Consider the following 27452-nt stretch of genomic DNA (forward strand, 5'->3'; position numbering starts at 1 on the left):
GGAAACCAAGGCCTCTCTTCCTGCATGGATTCACAACACTAATGGGGTGTCATGATGATTCTTCAGCACACCGAGTGATTCCGTCAGACGCTACCCAGCTGGGGGCTCATAGTGACTAGTGACTAGTGAGAGTGATACGGGGGCTTGGTGGGAGAGCTCTACTGACACCCCTAGGCTGGTTTGGTGTCATTAGCATTAGCAGCACAGCCAGCGTTGTTCTCGGTTTAACCTCCCTCTCTCTTAACTGCTGTACTGAATGGCTATCCTGTCCTGGAAATGCCAGCTAAGCCCCCAGTCTGTGCTCTACGCAGGAGCTCTTAATGCTCTCTTCCAACACACACACCTCCCTCTTTCTCTCCGTCTCTCTCTCTCTTTCTGCCACGCTCCCACGCTTGGGGGAACAAGGCTCAACCGGTGGTGGTGGGAGAAGCGGGACTGGAGTGTTTAGTGCTGTCGTCACTGCTCTTGATTGTTTGACCCTGGGAGAAAGTTCTGCCACAGGGGGAAATATGTGTCTGAAACCGAGGGGCTGGAACAGACAGAATAGGAGAGGGATACCACGAGCGTGAGAGCCTCGGCTCAGGCTTTGACCATTCAGCTACCGGACGCCAGTGAGTATGGTGTGAGCCTACATGTAAATTAGTGTAAGTTAGTATATGTAGAAGAAAATATGTGCATGTGTGTGTATGAGTGTATGTAAGAATGTGGGTGAAGCCTCCTGACATATTTTCACATCATTGCGACATCACATCACCTTGAGTCACATGTGCATTAAAGGTCTCCGACCTCCATTGCCGTCTATCTAAGTGGTGATAATTGCAAACAATAACCGTTAGTCTAGGGAACATAATATTCCAACTGAATTAATATCTGGTGTGTGTGACCAAAAATATCATCATGGATTAACCTTCTGTTATGCTATGGATTCTTCCTGGGTATTCATTTGTGGATGTCTATCATCAATGTATTACGAATTACAATTCGTACAATATGTTACGAAAATGCAACGTTACCAATTCCAATTTGCTGTGGCTAATGTTAGCTAGGTGGCTAGGAGGTTGACGTTAGCTAGGCTAGGGCTTAGGGTTAGGGGTTAAGGATAGGGTTAGGGATAGGGTTAAGGATAGAGTTAAAGATAGGTTAAATGGTTAAGTTTAGGGAATGTTCGAAGCGGGCCCTAATGGCTCAGTAATTGCTGTGTTCAGTAATCAAAAGCACTTTGATGAGTTTAGTTAATTGTGGTGGGTGCAGGGCATGAAAGGAGTTCAGATAGCTTTTCAGAAAGAAACAAACTGGGCAACGCAGGTCTATTCAGCTAGAGCTCAATTTCCAGCAACAGACAAAGGCAGACTGGGTGAGGCCGCTGTCAACACAGTGCACAGAGGTACTTATTAAAATAACTACCGTTGTGCTTTAATATATTGCCTCCCTTTCACGATTCACTATTGCTTTTAAAATATGTTGAAATTTAGAATAATTTTTTTTTTTGAAATTTATATTTTTCACACGGAAGTCAGGACTTAATCAATCAGATTTCAAATTAATTTGGTTGGGGGCAGGTGATTCTCGTTTTCCTGGTAATTTCTCAACTGCGGTAAGTTGCCTACATTGTGAAAACAGCCAATCAACCAGTTTTGAAAGGAGAAAACAGAATATTCTGCTCCATTGCACTTCATTGTAAAGTGCAAGGGAACCAATATATAAGTGTGCAACTGTATGTAAATGCAAGTTTGATGAAAGCTCCTCTACAACTTCTGCATCCCTCCGTTAAAACGACCTATTAATTCTATTATTATAGTGAAGCAGATTAACCCAGACACAAACAGGTGACATTAGCACAAAAGGGGGGAAACACAAACACACACACACTTACGTCTACATCTGCCAGGGGCAGGTGTGTCAAGTCGGGCTGGATAGGATATAGAATAATATTCCATATGTAATCCCCTGTTATCTGCCCGCGTGACAGAGACTGACTTCCTGTTGCGAAGGTATTTCAATCAGATTAAAGACGGTATTAATCCAGAGACAGACTGACTCCACTCCTAATAACCAGTAGACACACACAGCATTATCCACAGCCTTACCAGCTGCGTTATCAGTCTCTACTCTTTTTAATAGATGTTCTATTGTGCAATACATTTCTTAGGACAGTTCTTTTTTTGTATCATTTCATTTTCATATACATGCCACACTAAATTAGTGAATTTATCTTTTTTTTTGGGGTGAGGGCCATGAATTTATTTGTTTTTTGGGGTGAGGGCCATGAATTTATTTGTTTTTGGGGGTGAGGGCCATGAATTTATTAGTTTTTTGGGGTGAGGGCCATGAATTTATTTGTTTTTTGGGGTGAGGGCCATGAATTTATTTGTTTTTTGGGGGGAGGGCCATGAATTTATGTGTTTTTTGGGGTGAGGGCCATGAATTTATTTGTTTTTTGGGGTGAGGGCCCAATCAATATTATATATGGAGTGTGTAGAGCATTAACACCTGCTCTTTCCATGACATAGACTGACCAGGTGAATCCAGGTGAAAGCTATTATCCCGTATTGATGTCACTTGCTAAATCCACTTCAATCAATGTAGATGAAGCGGAGGAGACGGGTTAAAGAAGGATTTTTATGCCTGGAGACACTTGAGACATGGATTGTGTATGTGTGCCTTTCAGAGGTTGAATGGGAAAGACAAAAGATTTAAGCGCCTTTGAACAGGGTATAGTAGTAGGTGCCAGGTGCACCGGTTTTGGTCAAGAACTGCAACGCTGCTGGGTTTTTCACGCTCAACAGTTTCCCACGTGTATCAAGAATGGTCCAACACCCATTGGACATCCAGCCAACTTAACAACTCTGGGAAGCAACTCAATATTAGGAAGGTGTTCTTAATGTGTTGTCCAACATATCCACGGTGCCGGCGTTATTCCAATTTGTCACATTGAGACATTTATATTTTATCCGCATCAAATCAGCAGTTATAATCTTAATTGCTACGTCTGTAAAAGTAATCACATTCATCATAAGGTACTACTTGTACTGAACCACACTATTGTATTGAACACCAAGTAATCATGGTGACTTCCATGAAATTTCAACTTAAAAAGTGAGACAAAAAACGGTACATTCTGTATTTCTGTTATTAAGCAAGCATAGTATCACTGAGCATGCATGATCTCATGTAAAGGAAACGTTGGGCATCCCATCGTGATGTACCTGTACGTCCCCTCATGATTCTCTTGCGCTGTTAGGTCAGAGAGGTCAGACGAGACCTTCCAAACACACGACTCAGACATATAGCCTAATTCTCACACTGAACATTATAACTACACTGAGCATCGTGTGCATTTTTACACTCAAGCCACAGGTGGCATCGAAACACACTGTCATTTAAACAATAAATAGCAAACAGTAAAATATATTAGAGTAAGATTCTATGACAGTTGGCCTCCCGAGTGGCGCAGTGGTCTATTGCAGTGCTAGAGGCGTCACTAGAGACCCGGGTTTGATCCCGGGCCGTATCACACCCGGCCGTGATCGGGAGTCCCATAGGTCGGAGCACAATTGGCCCAGCATCATCCAGGTTAGACGAGGGTTTGGCTGGGGGGGCTTTACTTGACTGATCGCGCTCTAGCGACTACCTGTGGCCAGCCGGGTGCCTGCAGGTTGACCTCGGTCGTCAGTTGAACAATGTTTCCACCGACACATTGGTGCGGCTAGCTTCCGGGTTCAGCGGGTGGGTGTTAAGGAGCCCGGTTTGGCGGGTCATGTTTCTGAGGATGCATGACTCGACCGTCACCTCCCGAGCCCTTAGTGGAGTTGCAGCGATGAGACAAGATCGAAATTGTGGAGAAAAAATAATCATTGATGCTATGACAGTAAAGTTTTGAGAGCAGTAAAGGTGTGTGACCAATCCAGGTTCTGACTGCTGAGAGCAGGAAGGAGGGTGACTGACACTCAGTGGACACTCATAGGCAGAGCAATCTGATAAATGGACCTAGCAACAAATGACTAGCCTGGGTGCCAGTCTGTTTCTGCTCTCATGTCAACTCCCTATGGAAATGTCATGGCAAACATGTTTAGCATGACATGGAGGGGAATAGCTAAATAGACTGGTACACAGGCTAACAATTGACTAGCACTGGCCCCAGGCTAATCAAACTGCAGTCATTTAATGTGATCAACAACATAAAACAAAACAAACATGAAAGGATTACTTAGTCATAATGAATTACGGTAAATAACACAAGTTGCCTTGTTTTGGCCTAAAAAACATCAGAGAAAGGAAAATATTGAGGATTTAAAAGTTGATTATACGAGGAGCCAAAAAAAGCTTTCAGGCACTGAGAACACTAAATAGACAATGAGGTGGGGTTTAACAAGAGAGGCCACAGTAAAAGTAATGTTACCCGGGCTGGTTACCGTAACTGCCTTGGCAGAAGGCTGTTAGGAGTGACTAAAGAGGGACTAAATAGTTTTAGCAGTGGTTCTCAATCAGGGGTACTAGGCCTATCCACAGGTGGTACTTGAGAAGACTCATAAGACCCTAGTCCTACTGGTAAAATGCACGGGGGGCTACTTCAGGGGTATAGGATTAGAAGGAGGACTAGCAGTGAATGCCAGGATGTAAACAAAGGGGAAACGGTTGTCAACTAGTGCTGGACTGACTGTACTTCATATTGGAAAACAAACCATCTTAATCACTAATGTTTTTTGGGGATCCTGGTTACATAAATGTTGTCAATAATAATTTGCATATAATACAGAATTTAACATCCTGCCTCTGCTGGATTAAGTTATAAAAATGTAACACCGCTATTTTGCTGCTGGTTTCTGTGGGTTCCAGGTGTGGCTGAGAGACTGGAGGCTCAGGAGGCTAGAGGAAGATGTTGACCCCATGGGGGCTGTTCCTCTGCCAGCTGGTAATAAACACGTCCTACCATGTCATCAAAGGTAGGCCAGAGTTCAATCAAACTCTCACTGTGGGGAATAGCGGTCTTGCTTCTCAAGTTGCCTCAACATGAAACTGCAAATACTGTGTGACCCCTGGTATCATGTTATGGTTTTAGTAATTAACCACTTAAACCAAAACTACAATGCCACCTGGCCTAATAAAGAGAACAATGCTACGTATGGTTGAACCGCTAATGAACAATAAGTCATTGACATTTCATTTAAGTAATTTAATTGAGAGCCATTGGACCCCAAATCTGTGTCTGTTGATTGACAGCCAGCCTCTGCCTGGGTGGGTCGGACATCTTTGCAACGGTGAGCGAGAACAGCCCCGTAGGAGAGTTCATAGCGAACCTCAGCATCATCGGGGACCCTACAGGAGTCAATAGCATCCGCTTGTGCCTCACCGGAGAGAACGCCAATTGGTTCTACCTAGAAGGGAGAACCATCAGGCTAAACTCATCCGTTTTAAGAGTCCTGGATCGAGAGGTAATAAGACATCACGCTGTTGCTGTCCTTCTGTTTTAATTCTTATACCAGAAAACCAGTTATCTGTTTTGATTGAATAGGACACATTAATATCTTTGACAGTTCATACTTAACAAGTCTAATTAATAGCTTTTTCTCTCCAAGCGCCAGGGATCTGTATTGATGGCAGCATTAACATGTTATGAAGATGACATAATACAGGTAAGGCATCTCAATTACTCCATTATCTCAACTAGGCCTACAGCATGTTATTCCCAACCTTTACATTTAAAATGTGAACCGACTCAAAATGAAGTAGAGGAAATACCTACACTGAGTTTCTGAAAATACTGTTTTCTTTCTCTAGAGTGAATACAGGGTCATAGTTGAGATCCTGAATGAAAACGACAACAAACCAAAGTTCTTTGAGAAGACTATACAACCACGTTACATAAGTGAGGTAAAGATACATCTCTAGATCACACTTTGATAATATAGATAATCTTGTGTTTCAGATGCATAATGACAGGTCTTCTGTATTTCATCAATCCTCAGCTCACTGCAGTCAACTCTGTAGTCTTCACCGTCAAGGCCATCGATGCTGATGGAGACACCATCACCTACATCATCGACAGAGCCTTGGTATGAAAAATGGCACTGACAGATAGGGCTGCCGTGCTTCTAGCTCTTAAGAAACTTTGCAGTATTTTGTTTTTTATGTGTTATTTCGTATATTATTATCCCCCCAAAAAAATGGTGTTACTACATACAGCCAGGAATAACTTTTGGATATCAGAGCGGCAGTAACTCACCAGCATTACGACTAGGAATATGACTTTCCCAACTCGGATCCTTTGTTCGTACCCCCCAGGACAATTGAACTGATTCCAGAGGCTGATCCAAAACACCGCCGTTGGAGGAAAGGTACTCGGAGTGGACTTCTAGTCCGACTCAGGAGGCCTGCACACCACCCACCACTTCCGAGTATATTACTCGCTAATGTTCAGTCTCTGGATAATAAAGTTGATGAGCTCAGGGCGAGGATTTCCTTCCAGAGAGACATCAAGGACTATAACATACTCTGTTTCACGGAAACATCGGTATATACTGTCTGAGTCCATACAGCCAGTTGGGTTCTCAGTTCATCGCGTAGACAGGAATACATATTCTTTCCGGGAAGAAGAAGGTCGGGGGTGTATGTTTCATGATTAACTACTCATGGTGTAATTGAGCTAACATACAGAAACTCAAGTCCTTTTGTTCACCCGACTTAGAATGCCTCACAATCAAATACCGACCGTATTACCCCGCAAGAGAATCCTCTTCGGTTATAGTCACAGCCATGTATATTCCCCCTCAAGCCGACACCACGACAGCCCTCAAAGAACTTCACTGGACTTTATGCAAACTGGAAACCACATATCCCGAGGCCACATTTATTGTAGCTGGGGACTTTAACAAACCAAATTTGAGGAAAATGCTACCGAAGTTCTATCAACACATTGAATGTAGTATTTGCGCTGCTAAAACACTTGACCACTGCTACTACAACTTCCGGGACGCCTACAAGCCACCCCCCCCGCACCCCCTACGGCAAATCTGATCATGACTCCATTTTGCTCCTCCCTTCCTATATGCAGAAACTCAAACAGGAAGTACCCGTGCTAAGGACTATTCAACGCTGGTCTGACCAATCGAAATCCAAGCTTCAAGATTATTTTGATCACACGGACTGGGATATAATATAAACAGTGTAGTTATCTCCTCCATAAGACCTTTATTTTCTTTGTTTTGTCATTATTTAGTATGGTCAGGGCGTGAGTTGGGGTGGGCAGTCTATGTTTGTTTTTCTATGATTTGGGGATTTCTATGTTTCGGCCTAGTATGGTTCTCAATCAGAGGCAGGTGTCATTAGTTGCAGCAGCAGGAGAAGCAACAGAGGCAGCAGCAGCAGGAGCAGCGAAATCCAGATTTCTGGACTTGGGAGGAAATCTTGGCTGGAAAAGGACCCTGGGCACAGCCTGAGAATATCGCCGCCCCAAAGAAGAGCTGGAGGCAGCGAAAGCGGAGAGGCGCTGGTATGAGGAGGCAGCACGGCGACGTGGATGGAAGCCCGAGAATCAGCCCCAAAAATGTATTGGGGGGAGGCACACAGGGAGTATGGAGAAGCCAGGTAGGAGACCTGCGCCAACTTCCTGTGCTTACCGGGGGGCGAGAGAGACCGTGCAGGCACCGTGTTATGCTGTGGAGCGCACGGTGTCCCCAGTGCGGGTGCATAGCCTGGTGCGGTACATACCAGCTCCGCGTATCGGCAGGGCTAGAGTGGGCATCGAGCCAAGTGCCATGAAGCCGGCTCTACGCATCTGGTCTCCAGTGCGTCTCCTTGGGCCGGCTTACATGGCACCAGCCTTGCGCATGGTGTCCCCGGTTCGCCTGCATAGCCCAGTGCGGGCTATTCCACCTCGTCGCACTGGCAGGGCGACCGGGAGCATTCAACCAGGTAAGGTTGGGCAGGCTCGGTGCTCAAGAGCTCCAGTGCGCCTGCACGGTCCGGTCTATCCGGTACCACCTCCACGCACCAGCCCTCCGGTGGCAGCCCCCCTGCACCAGGCTGTCTCTCCGTCTCATCCCTACAGGTGCTCCCGCCTGTCCAGTGCTGCCAGAGCCTTCCTCCTCTCCAGCGCTGCCGGAGTCTCCCGCCTGTCCGGCGCAACCGGAGTCTCCCTCCTCTCCGGCGCAGCCGGAGTCTCCCACCTGTCCGGCGCTGCCGGAGTCTCCCGCCTGTCCGGCGCAGCCGGAGTCTCCCGCCTGTCCGGCGCTGCCGGAGTCTGAGGCGCCAGAGCCCCTCAGCCCAGAGGCGCCAGAGCTTCCACCCCTTTGTCCCGAGCTGCCCCTCTGTCCAGTGGGGTCATTTAGAAGGGTTGCCATGGTTAGGAAGCCACGGAGGCGGACAATGAGGCGGACTAAGACGATGGTGAAGTGGGGTCCGCGTCCCGCACCAGAGCCGCCACCGCGGACAGACGCCCACCCAGACCCTCCCCTATAGGTTAAGGTTTTGCGGCCAGAGTCCGCACCTTTGGGGGGGGTACAGTCACGTTCTGACCTTTATTTCCTTTGTTTTGTCATTATTTAGTATGGTCAGGGCGTGGGTTGGGGTGGGCAGTCTATGTTTATTGTTTTTGTATTCAGTTGTTCATGTGTACTATTTCTTATTAAAAGAACCATGGACACTTACCACGCCTCATATTGGTCCTCTGATCCTTCTCGCCTCTCCTCTTCGGAAGAAGAGGAGGAAATCCCTTACAACGTCAGTATAGAGACAAAGTAGAGTCGCAATTCAATGGCTCAGACACGAGACGTATGTGGCAGGGTCTACAGACAATCACAGACTACAAAGGGAAAACCAGCCCCGTCGTGGATACGGACGTCTTGCTTCCGGACAAGCTGAACACCTTCTTCACCCACTTTGAGGAAAACACAATTCCACCGACGTGGCCCGCTACCAAGGACTGTGGGCTCTCCTTCTCCGTGGCCGATGTGAGTAAGACATTTAAGCGTGTTAACCTTCGCATGGCTGCCGTGCCCAGATGGCATCCCTAGCCACGTCCTCAGAGCATGCACAGACCGGCTGGCTGGAGTGTTTACGGATATATTCAATCTCTCCCTATCCCAGTCTGCTGTTCCCCATGCTCCAAAATGTCAACCATTGTTCCTGTACCCAAGAAAGCAAAGGTAACTGAACTAAATGACTATCGCCCCGTAGTACTCACTTCTGTCATCATGAAGTGTTTGCGAGACTAGTCAAGGATCATATCACCTCTACCTTACCTGGCACCCTAGAACCACTTCAATTTGCATACCACCCCAATAGATCCACAGACGATGCAATCGCCATCACACTGCACACTGCCCTTTCCCATCTGGACAAGAGGAATACCTATGTAAGAATGCTGTTCATTGACTATACTGTAGCTCAGCATTCAACACCATAGTACCCTCCAAGCTCATCATTAAGCTCGAGGCCCTGGGTCTGAACCCCGCCCTCTGAAATTGGGTCCTGGACTTCCTGACGGGCCAGCCCCTGGTGATGAAGGTAGGAAACAACACCTCCACTTTGCTGATCCTCAACACTGGGGCCCCACAAGGGTGCATTCTGAGCCCACTCCTGTACTTCCTGTTCACCCATGACTGCGTGGCCACGCACGCCTCCAGCTCAATCATCAAGTTTGCAGATGACACAGCAGAAGTAGGACTGATTACCAACAATAACGAGACAACCTACAGGGAGGAGGTGAGGGCCCTGGGAGTGTGGTGCCAGGAAAATAACCTCTCACCCAACATCATCAAAACAAAGGAGCTGATCGTGAACTTCAGGAAACAGCAGAGGGAGCACCCCCCTATCCACATCAACAGGACCTCTGCGTACACATCACTGACAAACTGAAATGGTCCACCCACAGAGACAGTGTGGTGAAGAAGGCACAACAGCGCCACTTCAACCTCAAGAGACTGAAGAAATTTGACTTGGCACCTAAAACCCTCACAAACTTTTACAGATGAACAATTGAGAGCATCCTGTTGGGCTGTATCACCCCTTGGTACGGCAACTGCACCGACCGCAACCGGGGGGCACTCCAAAAGGTGGGCGGTCTGCCCAACGCATCACCGGGGGCAAACTACCTGCCCTCCAGGTCACTTACAGCACCCGATGTCACAAGAAGGCCAACAACACCATCAAGGACAACAAACAACCGAGTCACTGCCTGTTCACCCCGCTATCATCCAGAAGGTGAGGTCAGTAAAGGTGCATCCAAGCTGGGATCGAGAGACTGAAAAACAGCTTCTATCTCAAGGCCATCAGACTGTTAAATAGCCATAACTAGCACATTAGAGGCTGCTGCCCTATATACATAGACTTGAAATTACTGGCCACTTAAACAATGGAACACTAGTCACTTTAATAATGTTTACATATTTTCATTACTTATCTCATATGTATATACTGTATTCTATCCTATTCTACTGTAACTTAGTCTATGCCGCTCTGACATTGCTCGCCCAATTATTTATATATTCTTAATACCATTCCTTTACTTTAGATTTGTGTGTATTGTTGTGAAATTGTTAGATATTACTTGTTAGATATTACTGCACTATTGGAGCTAGAAACACAAGCATTTCGCTACACCAGCAATAACATCTGCTAAATACGTGTATGGGACAAATACAATTTGATTTGATTTGACAGTACCATGAGCTTGAACTTACAGAGAACCATTATGGGACCGTGTGTGACAGAATTTAGAGAGTATGAAGAGTTAATTGACAGCAGTCAAACTGTATTTTTACCAATAAAACTCCTCACTCTCTAGTAGGCACTTCACCACAGTGTTGAATCCTGTTGACATGTTCCTGTTTATTTCAAACAACAACCCAATATATCCACAACCCAACATCTACTCAAATGAAATCTATTTTAAATGCTCCTGTACTTCCTAACCTTGCTGATTACACTTCTGTGTCAATCGCTCGGTAGACCATCTGTGCACTAAATTAATGAGAATTCATTTCCATGTTTCCTCTCATCCCAGCCTGATGCCAGCTATTTCAGGATAGACCTACCCAACAGTGGTAAAGTGATCCTGGACAAGCCATTGGACTATGAGACCAAAACCCAGCTGCAGCTAGTCATCTACGCTGTGGTAAGACCTGCTACTTATCAGACCTGGGTTCGAATAGTATGTGTTTTCTTTCAAATACTTTGAGCATCTGATTGAGCCTGTCTGAGGTACCAGACGGACGGGGTTGCACTTCTTGGACTATTTAAGTGAGCTCATTGAGTCAGACATGCTCAATCAAGCACAGCTGAAAAAAAATTAAGAAAACAAATATCATTTGAACCCATTTCTGCTACTAATCCCCTTTTTCATTAATCAACAAGAACTCATTGAGGTCAGAGGCCAATAATTCTGAAAGCCAGAGGCTATAACTGTGCACTCCCTGCCTAGTCATATAATTGAAAATGATAATCTGAAAATATGTAATCTATTACTATGCCACTGCCTGACTAGATGTGTATTATAATCTACTCAACTATTTATGAGTAAAGCCATCCTCAAATACTCTGTGGAGAGCAACCGATCATAAATAGTTACAATGCAAAGCACATTTCATCTTGCAGGCAGCATCATTCTCTAACCTTAAATCTCAAATGCTGTGGAAGGACATGGCTGGGCTGAATGCTGGTCTCCCGACCATGTCTTTGTCTTCTCTTACAGAAAAAACACATGGATTTCATGTGACCACGTGATTTTGTGTGATCAAATGTAATTTCATGTGAAGTTAATGTAATAACATGCGACAACATAAAACCACGTGACAACGTGAGCACATGGGAGAAAATTATCTCATGTGAAACAAATGTGGAATAAATGTGACAACATGGGGATGAAACATTTCTACATGCAATACCATGACACTACACATTTAGTGACTGTATTTTCTTGACTGTATTTTCAACAAGGTTGGGATTTAATTTTAAGTCCAAAGTGTAGCAATACAGTCGAAATCGGTTACTGACACAGACATTGTGGCATAGCAGGAAGATCGGAATGCTGTAAACCAAGAGGTTGTGAGTTAAAATCCCAGGTAAGACATGTTGAATAATAATGACTGTATAAATAAACATACACAATGTAGTATTGTTTGTTAAAGTGTGTCAAATATGTAAGTTGAAAACACCATGTTAAAAGTGCTGTGTGTATCACGACTCTGGAAGTGGCTCAGATGCAGAAACAGGAGGCGGATAGTTAGATTCTCAGAATATTTATTATAACAAAGGGGCAGGCAAAGGGCAGGTCGAGGACAGGCAGAGTCAATCAGGGACAGAACGGCAGGCAGGCTCAGGACAGACAGAAAGGTCAGCACCGGGTAGAATAGAAAACAAAAACTTGAGAACAGGAGAAACATGCTGGTAAGACCTGACAAGACGAACTGGCAACAGACAAATAGAAAACGCAGGTATAAATACACAGGGGATAATGAGTCAAATATAGGAGACACCTGTTGGGGGGGGGGGGTGGAGATAAGCACAAGACAGGTGAACAGATCAGGGTGACAGAGGGTGTATCATAATGAGTCATTATTGTTCGCAGGGCATCACCTGTGAAATCTCATGTGAACATTTGAATCCACATGTGAAAGGTTATGTGATCACGTGAACATTCACATGAGAAACTTCATGTGAAATGTCATCACATGTGAAGTGTTCCAAAAACACATGGTTTCACGTGATTTCACATGTGCAAAACATGTAAAGATGTTAAATGTGAAATTGTGATTTTCCACATGTGAAATCAATGTGGTTTTTCGGTAAGGGTTTGCTCTCAGTCTTGCTAGGTGGAAGAGTTTTCTATTATATTGGGTATCATTACTGAAGCTTAAGTAAAAAATAATAATAAATATCTACTCCAGGAAACCAACACCAAGGAGTGGTACAACACTTCCGCCTCTCTGACTGTGCACGTGAAGGACGGGGACGACCAGTACCCTCAGTTCCTACCGTGCACACCCATCTCCCAGGACAACAAACACACGGTTGTCTGCACCAATCCAGTCTACACAGTCAACATCACAGAAAAGGACCAGGTCATGACTGCTGCTTAGTTCTTTCATTGTAGAATTTGAATTATATGGATGTGCATACTGCATACACTATTGATTATTTTGTTTTAAATTAACCCTTAATATATTAACCAGGAAAGACACTTGAAGTTAGAAATCTCTTTTACGAGGGCAACCTAGCAGGAATCAAGATCTAACAATTGATTGATTGAACAATCCATGTGGATTCTAAGATGCAGTAATTCTCTGGTTTCAGGACATGTTACTGAATTTCTCTCCTGGTCCAATTCATGCCGAAGATGGAGACAGAAGCCTTGATACGCCTTTGCTCTACTCCATTCTCTCAGGTGTGGGCCTACCTAATAGTGTCTGCTTAATCCATAGTCGCCAATAGGCATTTTCAAGGCCTATTGAGAGGCCAGTAGACTGTTCTGACGTTTCTTTTTTGAAAGGATTGCATTGCAGCCTTACACTTGACAGAAGTGAACTCATGTGGTCATTCTGTGTGACATCCCGGTGGCCTGTGTATTTACCTGTAACACATGTGCCTCAGGTGCTGACAAAAACAGGTTTCAGATTGACAACCGAACAGCAGAGATCACATTGACTAGACGGGTGGAAACCAGACACCTGACACCTACATTCCGACTACGCATCATGGTAAGAAAATCTTGAATGAAACAATGATAAAAGCACTAGTATCAGTAGCAAATAAGACAATAAGCGCCGTACTAAGAGCCTTTTAAAATCTAATTTGGTAAGTAAATAGACCTGAAATGGGATCTTCCTGGACTGTTTGACATTGAAAACACAATCAATCATGTACAGGCATCTCAGCTGAATGACCCAAAGAAGTACAGTGTGGCGACAGCGCTGGTCCGGGTGCTAGCAGAGAACCGGTTCCCTCCCCTCTTCAACAGAACCACGTACAAGGGCTTCATCGTCGAGAACTCCAGTCCTGCCACGCTAGTCTCCACCTATGGGAACGAGGTGCTTCTCATCCAAGCCATAGACCAGGACTTTGTAGATGTAAGCGATGGGATAATGTGTGTGTCTGACTACATTTAGTTAGTTTCAAGGGATAATAAACAAAAGTATTTTCATGCCATCTTGGTTCCTGGTACATCATCTCTCGGTTTAACTTCCCTCCATTTACAGGGGGTGAATCCAAAAATGCATTACTCTCTCCCGCCCACATCAGCCACAACTGCACTGTACCACATCACCCAGGAAGGGGTTATCATCGCTAAGACCGACCGCCTACGACCCTTCGAGAGGCACTTCCTAGAGGTACGATCATAGTCAGACAAATATATACTGAACAAAAATATCAAATATAAAACACAACATGCAATTACAGTTACAGTTCATATGATGAAATCAGTCAATTGAAATAAATTAATTTGGCCCTAATCTATTTATTTCACATGACTGGGAATACAGCAATGCATCTGTTGGTCACAGATACCTTAAAAAACGGTAGCGTAGATCAGAAAACCAGTCAGTATCTGGTGTGACCACCATCTGCCTCATGCAGTGCGACACAACTCCTTCACATACAGTTGATCAGGCTGTTGATTGGGGCCTGTGGAATGTTGTCCCACTCCTCTTCAATGGCTCTGCAAAGTTGCTGGATATTGGCAGGAACTGGAATTCGCTGTCGTACACACTTCAATTCAGAGCATTCCAAACTTGCTCAATGGGTGACATGTCTGGTGAGTATACAGGCCATGGAAGAACTGGGATATTTTCAGCTTCCAGGAATTGTGTACAGATTCTTGCGACATTGGGCCGTGCATTACCATGCTGAAACATAAGGTGATGGCGGTGGATGAATGGCACGACTATGGGCTTCAAGATCTCGTCACAATATCTCTTTGCATTCAAATTGCCATCAATAAAATGCAATCGTGTTCGTTGTCCATAGCATATGCCTGCCCATTGCATAACCCCACCGCCACCATGGGGCACTCTGTTTACAATGTTGACATCAGCAAACCTCTCACCCCCACGACGCCATACACGTGGTCTGCGGTTGTGAGGCCGGTTGGATGTACTGCTAAATTCTCTAAAACGACGTTGGAGGCGGTTTATAGTTGAGAAATAAACATTCAATTCTCTGGCAACAGCTCTGGTGGACATTCCTGTAGTCAACATGCCAATTGCACACTCCCTCAAAACTCGAGACATCTGTGGCATTGTGTTGTGTGACAAAACTGCACATTTTAGAGTGTCCTTTTATTGTCCCCAGCACAAAGTGCACCTGTGTAATGATCATGCTGTTTAATAATCTTCTTGATATGCCAGACCTGACAGGTGGATGGGTTATCTTGGCAAAGGTAAAATGCTCACTAAGAGGGATAAACAAATTTGTGCACAACATTTGAGAGAAATAAGCTTTTTGTGCATTTGGAACATTTCTGGGATATTCTTTTTCAGAAACATGGGCCCAACACTTTACATGTTGCGTCTATATATTTTTTCAGTGTAAAAACCTGGATTTGTTAAACAGGGACAGTTGGTTTTACTAGTCGTCCCTGGCTACAACTGTAGGTAACACACACATTGAAATTAGCTTAATTTAACATTAGGGTTACAAATACACATAGAAGTCTTTTTTTCGTCTCTAATCTACAGCTCTCTGTAATATCTTTATTTATCCTATAGGTGGTCGCTATGGATGAGGAATCAGGTGAGGTTGCTAAAGCCTCAGTCGACATAGAGCTGCTACAAAGAGGCCAGCCAGGTAAGTACTGAGCAGGACTGACACGTCAAAGGGGAAGGGGAATACAGGAACCCCACATACAGACCACACCCACACACACAGTTTCAGCTCTTTGATAGGTAGGGAAAGTCACAATGACAGTAGTGTGCACACACAACATATGGAGCTGATCAACACTGGTTAATACCACTAGGGCTCTCTGAATGTCAATAAAGAACAATAGTATTTTCTTACAGTGTAGCCTGTAGATGCAGGAAAGACATCAATTGAACTCGACCAAAACAATGGAAATGCCATGGCAACTATACTCGCGCGTCCCCCATGGGGGGGAAAGATTCCGAATCTCTTCATTGCCCCCCATCAAAAGCAGTCTACAGTTAGGCTATGGTATTTCCCGCTATTTTGGGATGAAAATCTGGGATAAAAAGTGCTTGTATGGATGTCAACCCCAATACATGTTCATGTCATTGTCACCATCCAACCCCATTACACTTAAAAACGGCTTCAAGGATCACCACAGATTTCAACATGCCTAGCTATGCTACCAGCTCACATGAATGGCAGTTAACAGAAATCTTTTCTAACCCCGAAATTGACTATATCTAAATGTTATGCATCAAAAACAGCCAAACTGTTTAGTACCACATTGTGGGCCTGTTAGAACACAAAAATTACGACGGATTTTTACAAACATCCACTAAAATCAGTTTCTGGGATGTGCGCTAAATGACAGCGTCCTTGTTCTTTCTCCCCACGGTCTGCATTCCAAATGATTGACACTCTTGATAAAGATGAGCAAAAACTACTGTATAAAATATATCATTGGAAAACGGAGCTACAGTATATTGTATGTTCCCCCCAAAAATGGGAAATTATATTATTTTATACTAATACAATTGCTCAGAGAAAGAGATTTTGTTTAACAAGTAATATAATATGTATATATATTTTAAACTAGGGGTCAAAATGATTGATACCCTGTTTTCAATGCCTTACCTTGCGAGGATAACGGCACAGAGCCTTTCTAAAATGTCCTTTATATCCTTCCTATGCGCTTATGGGATTGCCCTCCTCAATTCAAACCACATGTTTTCAATGTGTTTTAAGTCCGGAGACTAAGATGGTCATTGCAAAATGCAAAATGTTGATTTTGTGGCCACTTAACTATTTATTTGTGGCTTTTAATGTGTGGCTGGTCTATTCATAAAATATTTGTGACCTTGTGATCTCCCAGTTCACCCCCCCCCATCCCCTTCAATGCACGGTCAATCATGCCACTCCAGGCAACATGAATACAATACGATGGACGTCAAGCTGCTCGAATTTCCCAGAATGTATTTTCTCCCCATTCAAAGAAGTGTACACTGACTGACTGCTTACAAACCAGACACAGACTTTCTCTTCATCTGGGCGTCAGGCACAACGTTTGGATGAATGAATAGGACTCCGCAGGGCTATGAGCACGAGCCGGTGCAAAGTGAAGATAATGGACCAGTTGTGCGGGCAGTTGGACTTCATACTCTAAACTGTCTCTCCTATCCCTCCATCCTTTCCTCCGTAGTTCCACGGACACCCTTCGGAGAAGAGCGGTTGTTCAGAGACATGGATGTGAGGATGGCTGGCGGTATCATGGGTGGGATGCTGCTGCTGTTAGTGGCCATCCTGTTCCTGATGATCCGATGGGCCAAGAGGAGACGGAGACGGGACCCGGCCAGACGAGGGGCTGTCATCCTGGGGAAGCACCCCAATGTGGTAAGGGCTGCTCCATGTACACATAACACACACTGTATCCACACACATGACTCTCACACATACACAGGGGCAACTAAAGCACGCACACAAGTGAAAGAAATATATTGATCCAGGTGTTGAAATATTGAATGACCATTTGCTGGCCAGTTGCAACTGAAGGAATGGCCAGGAATGGCAAAGACACAAAGTATAAGCATGCAACAACATGTAAACCCACTGAGTATTACAGTCAAACACAATTCGCTTATACAACCCTAATCTGAGCTAAATGTGTCATTAACCAGGTTTTCATCCAAACTTTTAACGTTTTTTTATTTTTTTAAAGCTGTTGGTGAACTTTCCAAATTTCGACAAAACCAAATACGCTACATAAAGTGGGATCTTTTTGTGTCGTCAAATTAATTATGCGAGAAATACTGGAGGAAACACCTTTATGGGCAAATATTGATACAATAACCATGAAATTGAAGTAAACTTGGAGTCACGCGATGATATACTGTGTGGTCCTCCCACTACGACTCGGGAAGCTATGCAGTTTGTTAGACTACTGATGAAATGAATGATGATGAACTTCACAGCGTGGTGAAAGTGCACGGTGATCTTAATGCTCCTCTCCAATAAATATCAAAGGGTCTGATTCTGGTGACATGATGATCGATGCTTGACTGCCATTTGACAAGTAAAAATATCCTCACTTCTTATCTATAATAATCTCATCACGTAGACGAGCCTACCCGCAGTGTATCCGAGAGCTGTTGCCTAGAACGCACGTGCCAATACCATAGTAGGCACATTTGCTATTTAACACAACAGTATTTGTCAAAAAACTACATCTGATATTTATCCGCAACAAGTCCATTTGGTGGAAACCACACTGGTTGGGAAAATGCACATATTTTCTATGTGCAGGTTTTAGAATATTGGTATGACAATCGGTCGCCAATTGGATGGAAACCTAGCTACTGTCAAATCTAAACTAATCGACCACTTATCTAAACTACAGTGTAATACAAGGCAAAAGAACATTGAGACTAATATATATATTTTTAAACATGTCTACCTTTATTTAACTAGGCAAGTCAGTTAAGCTCAATCTCTGAGCTCTGACTCCTAAACCAGTGGATGGCAGAACAAGTTCAAACTCAGCATATCAGACAGTCTTTCCTTCCTCCCCTCTATGCCCCTGATGTCTTTTTTCACTAATGCTGTTTATATAGAGCTTAAGGGGGTTCCAGATGGTGAGTTTTCATGAAAGCATTGCTTTGACGTACTCACTAGAGTGATGTTGTGGTTGTGACAGTGAGGTGGTGTAATGTGTGTTAAATGTTTACATGTGATGCACTTCCATTGCATAATTATGCAAATTGAAGTATGGCACCTGTGGTTGTACTGTGACGTCGTGGTTCTGCATTGTGTTTTTGTTTTCCCAAGATGCAGCAACAAGAAAATGTAGAACTCTGTAAATGTTACACATCGGTGATGTGTAACAGTAACACGTGAGCCATAATAGTTACATGTACAGTGCAGCTCCAAAAGTATTGGGGCAGTGACATTTCTGTTGTTGTTTTGGCTCTGTACTCCAGCACTTTGGACTTCAAATGATACATCGACTGAGGTTAAAGTGCAGACTGTCAGCTTTCATTTTGCACCATTTTAGGGGACCAAAAGTATTGGGACAAATTCACTTATGTGTATTAAAGTAGTAAAAAGATAAGTGGTCCCATATTCATAGCACGCAATGATTACAGAAAGCTTGTGACTCTACACATTTGTGGGATGCATTTGCTGTTTGTTTTGGTTGTGTTTCAGATTATTTTGTGCCCAATAGAAATTAATGGTAAATAATGTATTGTGTCATTTTGGAGTCACTTGTATGTTTCTAAACATTTCTACATTCATGTGGATGCTACCATGATTATGGATCTTTCTGAACGAATCGTGAATAATGATGAGTGAGAAAGTTAGACGCACAAATATCATAGATATTCTAATCAAAAAACAGGGGAGGCTAGCATTTTTGGTGGGTATATTTATGCCTCTGTACCTTTCTCACTATCAGGTGACAGGAGACAAAGGGCTGTGAGACATGGGTTTACATCTAGACACACGAAAATTAGGAAGTATACAGGACAACAGAGGACGAACAGCAGAGGGGCTAATGACTTTGGAGCAGGGGGGGAAAGGTCTCGGCTTCCGGGGGTGTAGCCGCGGGGCTATAGCGGCGTGCCTGCGCATCCGGCTTGACCTTCTTGGATACCGGTTGGAGCTCCGGAAGCGAAGTGGACCGGGCCTTACTGAACCCCTCCCGCAGGTCCTGGTAGTCTGTGGGGTTGGCGGAGAGGTCCAATTTCCAAGCCCCCAGGAAGATGTCCCGGGGCAGGCAGAGTTGACTTCAGGTAATGAGTGTGGCAGAACGGGCTCCAGCCCACGATGGCACCAGTAGGCCAGTCAATCGAGGGATTGTGTCACTGGAGCCAAGAGAATCCCAATACCACCGGAACCTGCAGAGACTGGTCTGGTGGGTGACCCGGCCTATGCAGTGCCTGTCCAGCGCTCTAACACCCATAGAAATGGAGAGGGGTTGAGTGGGGATGCCCAGCTTGGACGCCAGGGTAACATCCATAGGACTCATATCAGCCCCCAAGTCAATGAGTATCTGGAGGAACTTGGACTGGTCGCCCCACAGCAGGGTGGCATGGAGAGGGGGGTGAGTAGGAGAAGAAGCAACATTGTCCTTAAGACCCATCAGAGTACTCATTCCTGCCAATTAGCTAGGTCTCTTGAAGGGACAGGTAGACACCTAATGACCGGCAGTATAGCAATACAAACAACTCTGGGTGTTAAGTCTATGTACGCATTCGGCTGGAGACAGCCTTGCCCTGCCGAGCTGCATCGGCTTGGGAAGGGTCAAATCAGCAGTCTTCGGAGGCTCTTGGAGGAACTCGGGTAAGCTCAGATCCTCTCGGAGACGAAGATGCTGGGGACTTCCAGAGTTCATCGGATGCAAGGTGGGATTCTTGAGTGAGCGTTTGGGACCACAATCAGACCTCTTCTCCCTCCTATGGTCCCGTAGCCAACCATCGATCCGAATGGTTAAAGCGATGAGTGAGTCGAGATCCGTCGGAAGTTCCCAGGCTGCAAGCCCGTCCTTTACTTCCTCCGATAAATCCGTGCAGGAACGCGTCGAACAGTGCTTCCGGGTTCCAGGCACCCTCCTCTGGTAGCGTGCGGAAATCCACCGCATAGTCTGCCACACAGAGGAAGTACTGCCGAAGCTGGAGTAACTTCCGGGGAGCCTCTCTCCTGGACACCGGAGCCTTGAAAACTTCTCTCACCTCCTCCACAAATACCTCCAGACTGAGGCAGACGGCAGATTGTTGCTCCCACTCCGCCGTGGCTCAGGCGAGTGCCCCCCGGACATCAGCTTAAATGATGTACGCTATCTTCGAGCGGTCCGAGGGGAACGAAGAAGGCTTCATCTCAAAAATGAGGGAGCACTGGGAGAGAAAGGCCCGGCAGATTCTGGAATCTCCATCGTAGTGCTCCGGGGGAGGTAAGCGGGGTTCCTGGGAATCCAGGGTGACGGGGCTGCTACCAGCCGGGTTACTGAGGGGCATGGAGGTTACTGTTGTGGTAGGCTGCCTAGTAGGCAAACCACGGAATTGCTGCCGCAAAGTGTCCAATGCTAGGTCGTGACGTTCGGCCATGTCCTGGAACCCTTCCATCAGACCAAGAAGCAATTCCTCGTGCCTTCCAATGAGGGCTCCTTGGGAGGAGATGGCATTGTGGAGCTGGTCCAAGTCTGCTGGGTCAGTCATGGCCAGTTCGTACTATCAGGTTTCAGGTAAGACCCAAGTGCAGACTGCGTTGAAGTAACAATGTGTATTGCAACAACAGGGGCAGGCAAACAACAGGCCAAGGCAGGCAGGGGTCGATAATCCAGAGTAGTGTGGCAAGGTACAGGACGGCAGGCAGGCTCAGAGTCAGGACAGGCAAGGGTCAAAACCAGGAGAACGAGAAAAAGAGAGACTGGGGAAAATCAGGAGCTGAGAAAAAACGCTGGTTGACTTGAACAAACAAGACAAACTGGCACAGACAGACAGAAAACACGGGTATAAGTACCCAGGGGATAATTGGGAAGATGGGTGACACCTGGAGGGGGGGATGAGACAAGCACAAGAACAGATGAAACAGATCAGGGCGTGACACTCACTTATCCTTACTCATGATTCATTCAGGATTATCCGTAATCATGGTAGCATGGTAGCACAGAGCCAAAACAATAAAAAATGTGTCACTGTATGTAATAGTTTGCATATGTAATTATTGTGAGTTTGGTGATGAGGTGAAATACTGACTTGTGTTTTGCATCGTAGACTGAAGCCGATTTATGGTCAGTACCCAACCCCATGTGTAAGCGGAATATCATAGATTCAGACATAGAATAGATCTAGTATCTATCTGAATCGATTCAGTAAGCTAATGTGTGGTGTTTTAATATTTCGAAAACGGTGTGGCTGCGTGACCAGATTCTCTGGAAGCTTCTTCCCAATAGCTAAACAACCGCACCTTCTGCGTATGTGCTAGTTCAGCTGGCCAGAGCTGAAACAGGCTACTCTGGCAAATTTCAATGACATACTGTCTATCATATCGTTTGGTGTTGCGAAATAACTGCATTAGGCTACATGTCATGTTGTCATGTTGTCATGTAGGCTAAATGCATTTGGTTTCACACCACATTTAGGATAAGGATATTGCAAATAATATTGTTTGCGTACTGCTTATGTTTGTGCTACTGCAGTATCCTTAGTTACAGACAGAGAAGGTTGTAGTTACATGTCTATCATGTCGTCTTAAATTAGCCCACAAAATAGATATTTTGGGGGAAAGCTCATTCAAAGCGCACAGAAATGTGTGCGTAGAGTAACACATGAACAGAATGTGATAAGGTTGTTTGGCTCTGTGGAAGAGGCATCCTGGGAGGCAGGGTATGGGCGTGGAGGGGCGGTTTGATCTGGTTGTACAGCCAAAGCTTTTCAGAAAACACTGTCAAACGGGCTGAATTGCTTGTCCATAGTTGTCCAACGTCATTTTGAAATTCTGAACGAGACCAATGAGACTTTTGCACGGACAAGGACAAGGCCGCATCAGTTGGAACATAACAAGTCACAAAGCAACCATTTCAACTCAAAGCAACCCTCTAAATGCCCCTTCTTTCCGTGATCGACAGGTGAACTCGGGCCGGCCCATGATCCCCCTGATTGAGGAGGTCTGCTACCAGAACAAAGGGTTCAGCATAGACTACGATGCCTCGGGAGGTTCCGGAAGCCTCTATGGGAGACATGGGGTCTACACCAGGAAACAGTCACTGATCCCACCACAACCACGCTCCCACAGCAGCCATCCAGACTGCGGCTCCAGGACCGTAACAGGCGACATGCTGCCTATACTGGTGATGCCAGAGCCCTTGGTTAAAGACCTCACTCCCACCCTCATCTCCAATGGCAGGAAAGCTGAGATCAGCATGGGGGCTGCGACAAAAGACAAGAAGGAGAAGGAGAGAAATAAGCAGAGGGATATGGAGAAGGAGGAGGAGGGGGAATGGGAGAAGGAGTGGGAACGCGCCGTTGACACAAAAGAGAAGAGATATTCCGAGGGGGAAAGGACGGATAAGTCAAGAGATGTTGTGGGTGCTTCTAGTGGTGCTTCTAGTGAGACCGCAGATGTAAGCGAGGCCTCTGAGGACCAAACAAACACAGAAAAGCCTCAGAGTCACAGGATGAAAACACACCAAATCAAAGATCCCAAAGACGGACACAAAAGCACTTCCGAAGAGGAGTCTGAGACAGAAAACCAATATAAGAATATGCACTCGGTGATCTGTCTTTCAGACGATTATGACAGAGCCATGGAGGATGAAGCTGGAGCCAGGTCCCGTTGCTCCAGCATCAGGACGTCGACGGGGGAATCGCAGCGCAAGGGCTCAACGAAACAAACCGGCGACCAAGCAAACAGACGACCAAGTAACCCACAGATGCACCATTCAGACTCACACTCTGGGCTTCAGACTCACATTTAGGAAGATGCAAAAGATGCATTTATTCAAAAATAAAACTGACATTATGGAGCCAAACGAACACTGTACACAGACAAAAATGTTTATAAATAGTTTTGTTTTCTCAGTGTTTTTTCTCTCTCCAATTCCAAATGATTATTTTGGGCCTAAAAAAGCTCAAACACTTTTCAGGTCTTGACTGAGTAAATGGAGGAATGTAAATCTGAAAACAGAAACGTGTGTTTTCTGTAAAACAGTGTGGGACCAGACTTTCTGTATTACCTTCATTTGCAGTGTTGAAGAACTAGTATTTCATGAATTAAAGTCATAATGTAAGTGCATGCAATGTAACTACAGTGCTAGGAAAGCTACTCTGAAAATATAGTTTACCAAGCTACCAATTACTTCACACTGGAAGAAATTAAGCGACACTAAAGCTACCCTTAAGAAGAATATAGTGAACTATAAGAGCCTCCGAAAAAGTAGTTCACTCCATCCAAACTACTATACTTAGTTAACAATTATCATATCTAAATCTGAAAGGCCATAGACTACATATTGCAAGAACAAATCACTCCGGAATTAGATGTTAACAGAATGTGTAGTGAGAATTATGCAGGTCTGATGCCAAAAAAGAAAGAAAATTCTCGCCTACTTCACCTATATTTTATTTTCTTGTCAGCAACAAAGTAGTGTGTAGTTCCAGTAGTTAGCTACACTGCTACATGGCAAAACACAACCAAGATTAGAATTTTGCTACTGCAAAATGTAATTAAATTACTTGTTGAACTACACGTAGTTCCCTACTCCCGAACACTGTGTAACTATAGTGTACAGTGATTTATGTGGCGTCACTAGTGTTTGCTATAGAGTAAACCGAAGTTTCATACTGTAGATGTCCACACACGAAGACATGAGTGTTGTTTCAAAAAAAATGGTTAAACCCCACTCGAATGATGTGCTCAGCACATTGCAAATAAACACATTTTGTGATTTCAGTAACTGTTTCTAAATTGTGTTTTCTTATGAATAACTGGAAGGAATGGATGTATTCCATGTGCAGCTATGATAGAATGATATTGGGTGTACTGTATATGTAATTATGATATTTGTATTAATGTATAATTGTAGCTAGTAATAACTAGCTAAAAACTACAACACTTGTCCTAAACATAAAGGCACACTTTCAATCACTGAGAAAAGTTAGGTTATATTAGCTTTATAGGCTTTTAATTGCCCTTGGGCTTCCTGAATCACACGTCCTGTCTGCCATGAGGCTCAGCAGCAGCCATGTTGACTTCCACGAGCCTGAACGATTGGACGAGTAGCGCTACGTGCATAAGGACTTCCCTAACAATGGCCAATAGGGAGTGGAGAATGGCCCTGACAGCCCATGAGACGTTGAGGAAACACCTGGCCATGGGCTGGAGGGTGTGGCTAAACAGTGCCCCGAACAGAGGTGTGATCACCTGTTCCCCTAGCACTACGACTAGCCCCACCATCAACACCTGTGTGCACACAGGTAAAGACAGGTGAACTAAATGCAACCAAATATAATATACTTTGAAATAACTGAATTCTAGTTATTAATCTGAATATACTCATGCACATCATTATCCCTCGGAGAGCAACTTCACCTTGATGACATACTGTGTGATGAAGCTGAGCAGCTCTATGATGAAGGCAGTAGCCAGGGTGAAGGGGAAGCTGAAGGACTGGAAGATTCTGCGCCAACAGCTGTGGATCATCTTATTCCCCCTGCAGAGACAAAATAAACTTCAGCAAGAAGGTCAATTTAAACAGTGTGTGTGGCAAGAAAGGTGTGTCACTACCTGTGCAGGTAATGGTCACAGGCATCTTCATCCTCTGGGCTCATGCTCTCTCTGTGATTGGGTGACATATGCACAGGTCTGTGAAATGAAAACAAAAATCTCAAAAACATTATTAATAATCAATCAATAAATTGAATACTCAATGTGCACAACCAAACAACGCAGAACAACCAAACAATGCCTGAGTCAACATCCTTTGCAAGGGGCTGTGAGCTGCTGTGTGCTTGTTTACCTATCCTCCATGTGGTTGTTGGCTGTCCTCTCACCTGCTGCCTCTCTCTGTCTGTCCCCAGGATTTGCATGAGCCCTGTCATCCTCTCCAGGCTCCTTAGAGAGGGAGAACACACATCACTCTGGACATCAATCACACATTCACAGACTGGACTGCTTTTAATTGTGATTCATTATCAGTTATTATGTCTGTATGACATGTACTGTATATACTGTAGTACTATCTCTTTAGAAGCACTGTTGCCTTTAGAGATGTTAGTACTGCAAGACATTAGACATTAGTACTGTAAGTACACCCATTGGCTCGTCTCGCTCGCTGCTGTATTGCCATCTAGTGTCTTGCCCCAGGGGGCCCTTCATAGTGTCGAGTTTCAGGAGAAGATGCTGGAGTTTGTCCTTTTTCAGAGAGAGATCTATCATAGAAAATAAAATAATACATTAACTTTAGCTAAACGCAAACCAAACATTAACTAGGCCTTCATTTTGAAGAATAATTTTGCATCCTAGACAGTGAAAGGCCTATTTCTTAGGATCATGCTCTGATCACTACCACATGCTGTGAAAAAAATGATTCAGGTACATTAGTATCAACAAATCCACCCAGTATATTTCCCCTTTGCCCTGTCAAAGACCTCTGACATTTCCCTCTGACCACTGACCTTTGACATGGCGTTCCTTCTGGGCCCTGAGATGGGAACCGGCCTGCTGTTTGAGATGGAGTAGGTACTCATGGCTGCTGGGGGGAGTGTTGGAACTGGAGGGTCCTACATCATTATCATCATCATTCCCTTTGGTGCTATAGCCCTCTATGAAAACACACATCCTTCTACTCAAGTAATGTTTTGTCTTGCCTCAAGAACATCCTAGTTAGCGGGTTTTTGACTGAACAGGGCCCTCAGTCAAGAGATACTCTTCAACGCAATCTAGTGTTTGGAATGTAAGGAGTGTCTCACCATGATCAATGGACAGGAAGTTATCATCGATGACCTCATAATTCTCTGCCCTTTGGCTTTTGCTGTGATTGGTGGAGGTGACATTTACAGGTGTGCTTGGATCTATACTTGAGAGATGTAAAAATCTGCCCTGAGACAGAGGCAATACCCAAAGATAATCACCTGCTTTTGACAGTTGTTAACCCTAAATTAACATGACGTAATCCATTCAATCATCACTCGCCTGCAGTCTTTTTTGGACCTATCATTTGTTACACAAATTCAGTGCTCTCTTTTTTACCAGGGTTGAGATTGTTCTCCCTAGGCTGTGATGGGGGGGTAACATTCCTCTCCACGTACTGAGGAACATTGCTGATCACCCTCTCGGTGGAACATCTGCAAAAACATAATAAACCATAGTGTTGCGCTCATAAGCCAGTTATCCAATTAGTGGCAGAAGAAAAAGAACAGATAAAAGACAAAGCAAGTTAAGCCATGGCTGTGATGTTGGGTGTTGGCTGTAATAGAAGGCTACAAACTGCAAAACAAATAAACAGTTGGCTGTGATTTAGTATTCTACTGTAGTCGGCATGTGTATTGTGCCAGGAACTGCAATGCAGTTACATGGTAACAGGTACACTCAGCAAATACACTCATTTTGCATCTACACTGCCTCCACAATTTCTTTCAAACATTCAGCAGGGGGTCTACGACCTTGAAGAATTCAAAGAGTTCTGCTCGGAGGCAGACACAAGGTCCTCTCTTCCTGTTTTGATCCACTCCCCATGAAATGATGCCTAGATATGGGGAACGTGTTAGAGAAAGAAATTAAAAACAGCATGCTGGTGAATTCAATGGATCACATTTAAATGATTTTACTCACCATAGTCA

At 44.6% G+C, this 27452-nt stretch overlaps 1 protein-coding gene across 3 annotated transcripts; it reads left to right on the top strand.

Moving 5' to 3' along the window:
* The first annotated feature begins 119 nt into the window (after positions 1 to 119).
* cdhr5-rs (cadherin-related family member 5, related sequence) lies at positions 120 to 27135 on the top strand. 3 transcript variants are annotated; one of them, XM_029666214.2, is made up of 16 exons: positions 120 to 611; positions 4837 to 4943; positions 5221 to 5432; positions 5577 to 5633; positions 5779 to 5871; positions 5967 to 6053; positions 11003 to 11113; positions 12885 to 13058; positions 13291 to 13381; positions 13588 to 13694; positions 13863 to 14063; positions 14193 to 14324; positions 15702 to 15780; positions 17321 to 17511; positions 18729 to 18749; positions 22742 to 24607. In XM_029666214.2, the coding sequence occupies exons 2-16, from the start codon at positions 4877 to 4879 to the stop codon at positions 23588 to 23590; spliced, it is 2472 nt and encodes an 823-aa protein (XP_029522074.1). In that variant the 5' UTR covers positions 120 to 611; positions 4837 to 4876; the 3' UTR covers positions 23591 to 24607. The 3 variants fall into 3 exon arrangements, with proteins under 3 accessions (XP_029522074.1, XP_029522075.1, XP_029522076.1); XM_029666215.2 differs by lacking the exon at positions 18729 to 18749 and having other exon boundaries at positions 121 to 611; positions 22742 to 24606; XM_029666216.2 differs by lacking the exons at positions 18729 to 18749; positions 22742 to 24607 and adding an exon at positions 25692 to 27135 and having other exon boundaries at positions 123 to 611.
* Positions 27136 to 27452: the final 317 nt, after the last annotated feature.

This window comes from Oncorhynchus nerka, linkage group LG8 (assembly GCF_034236695.1).
Source record: "Oncorhynchus nerka isolate Pitt River linkage group LG8, Oner_Uvic_2.0, whole genome shotgun sequence".
In the NCBI taxonomy this organism is placed as follows: Eukaryota; Metazoa; Chordata; class Actinopteri; order Salmoniformes; family Salmonidae; genus Oncorhynchus; species Oncorhynchus nerka.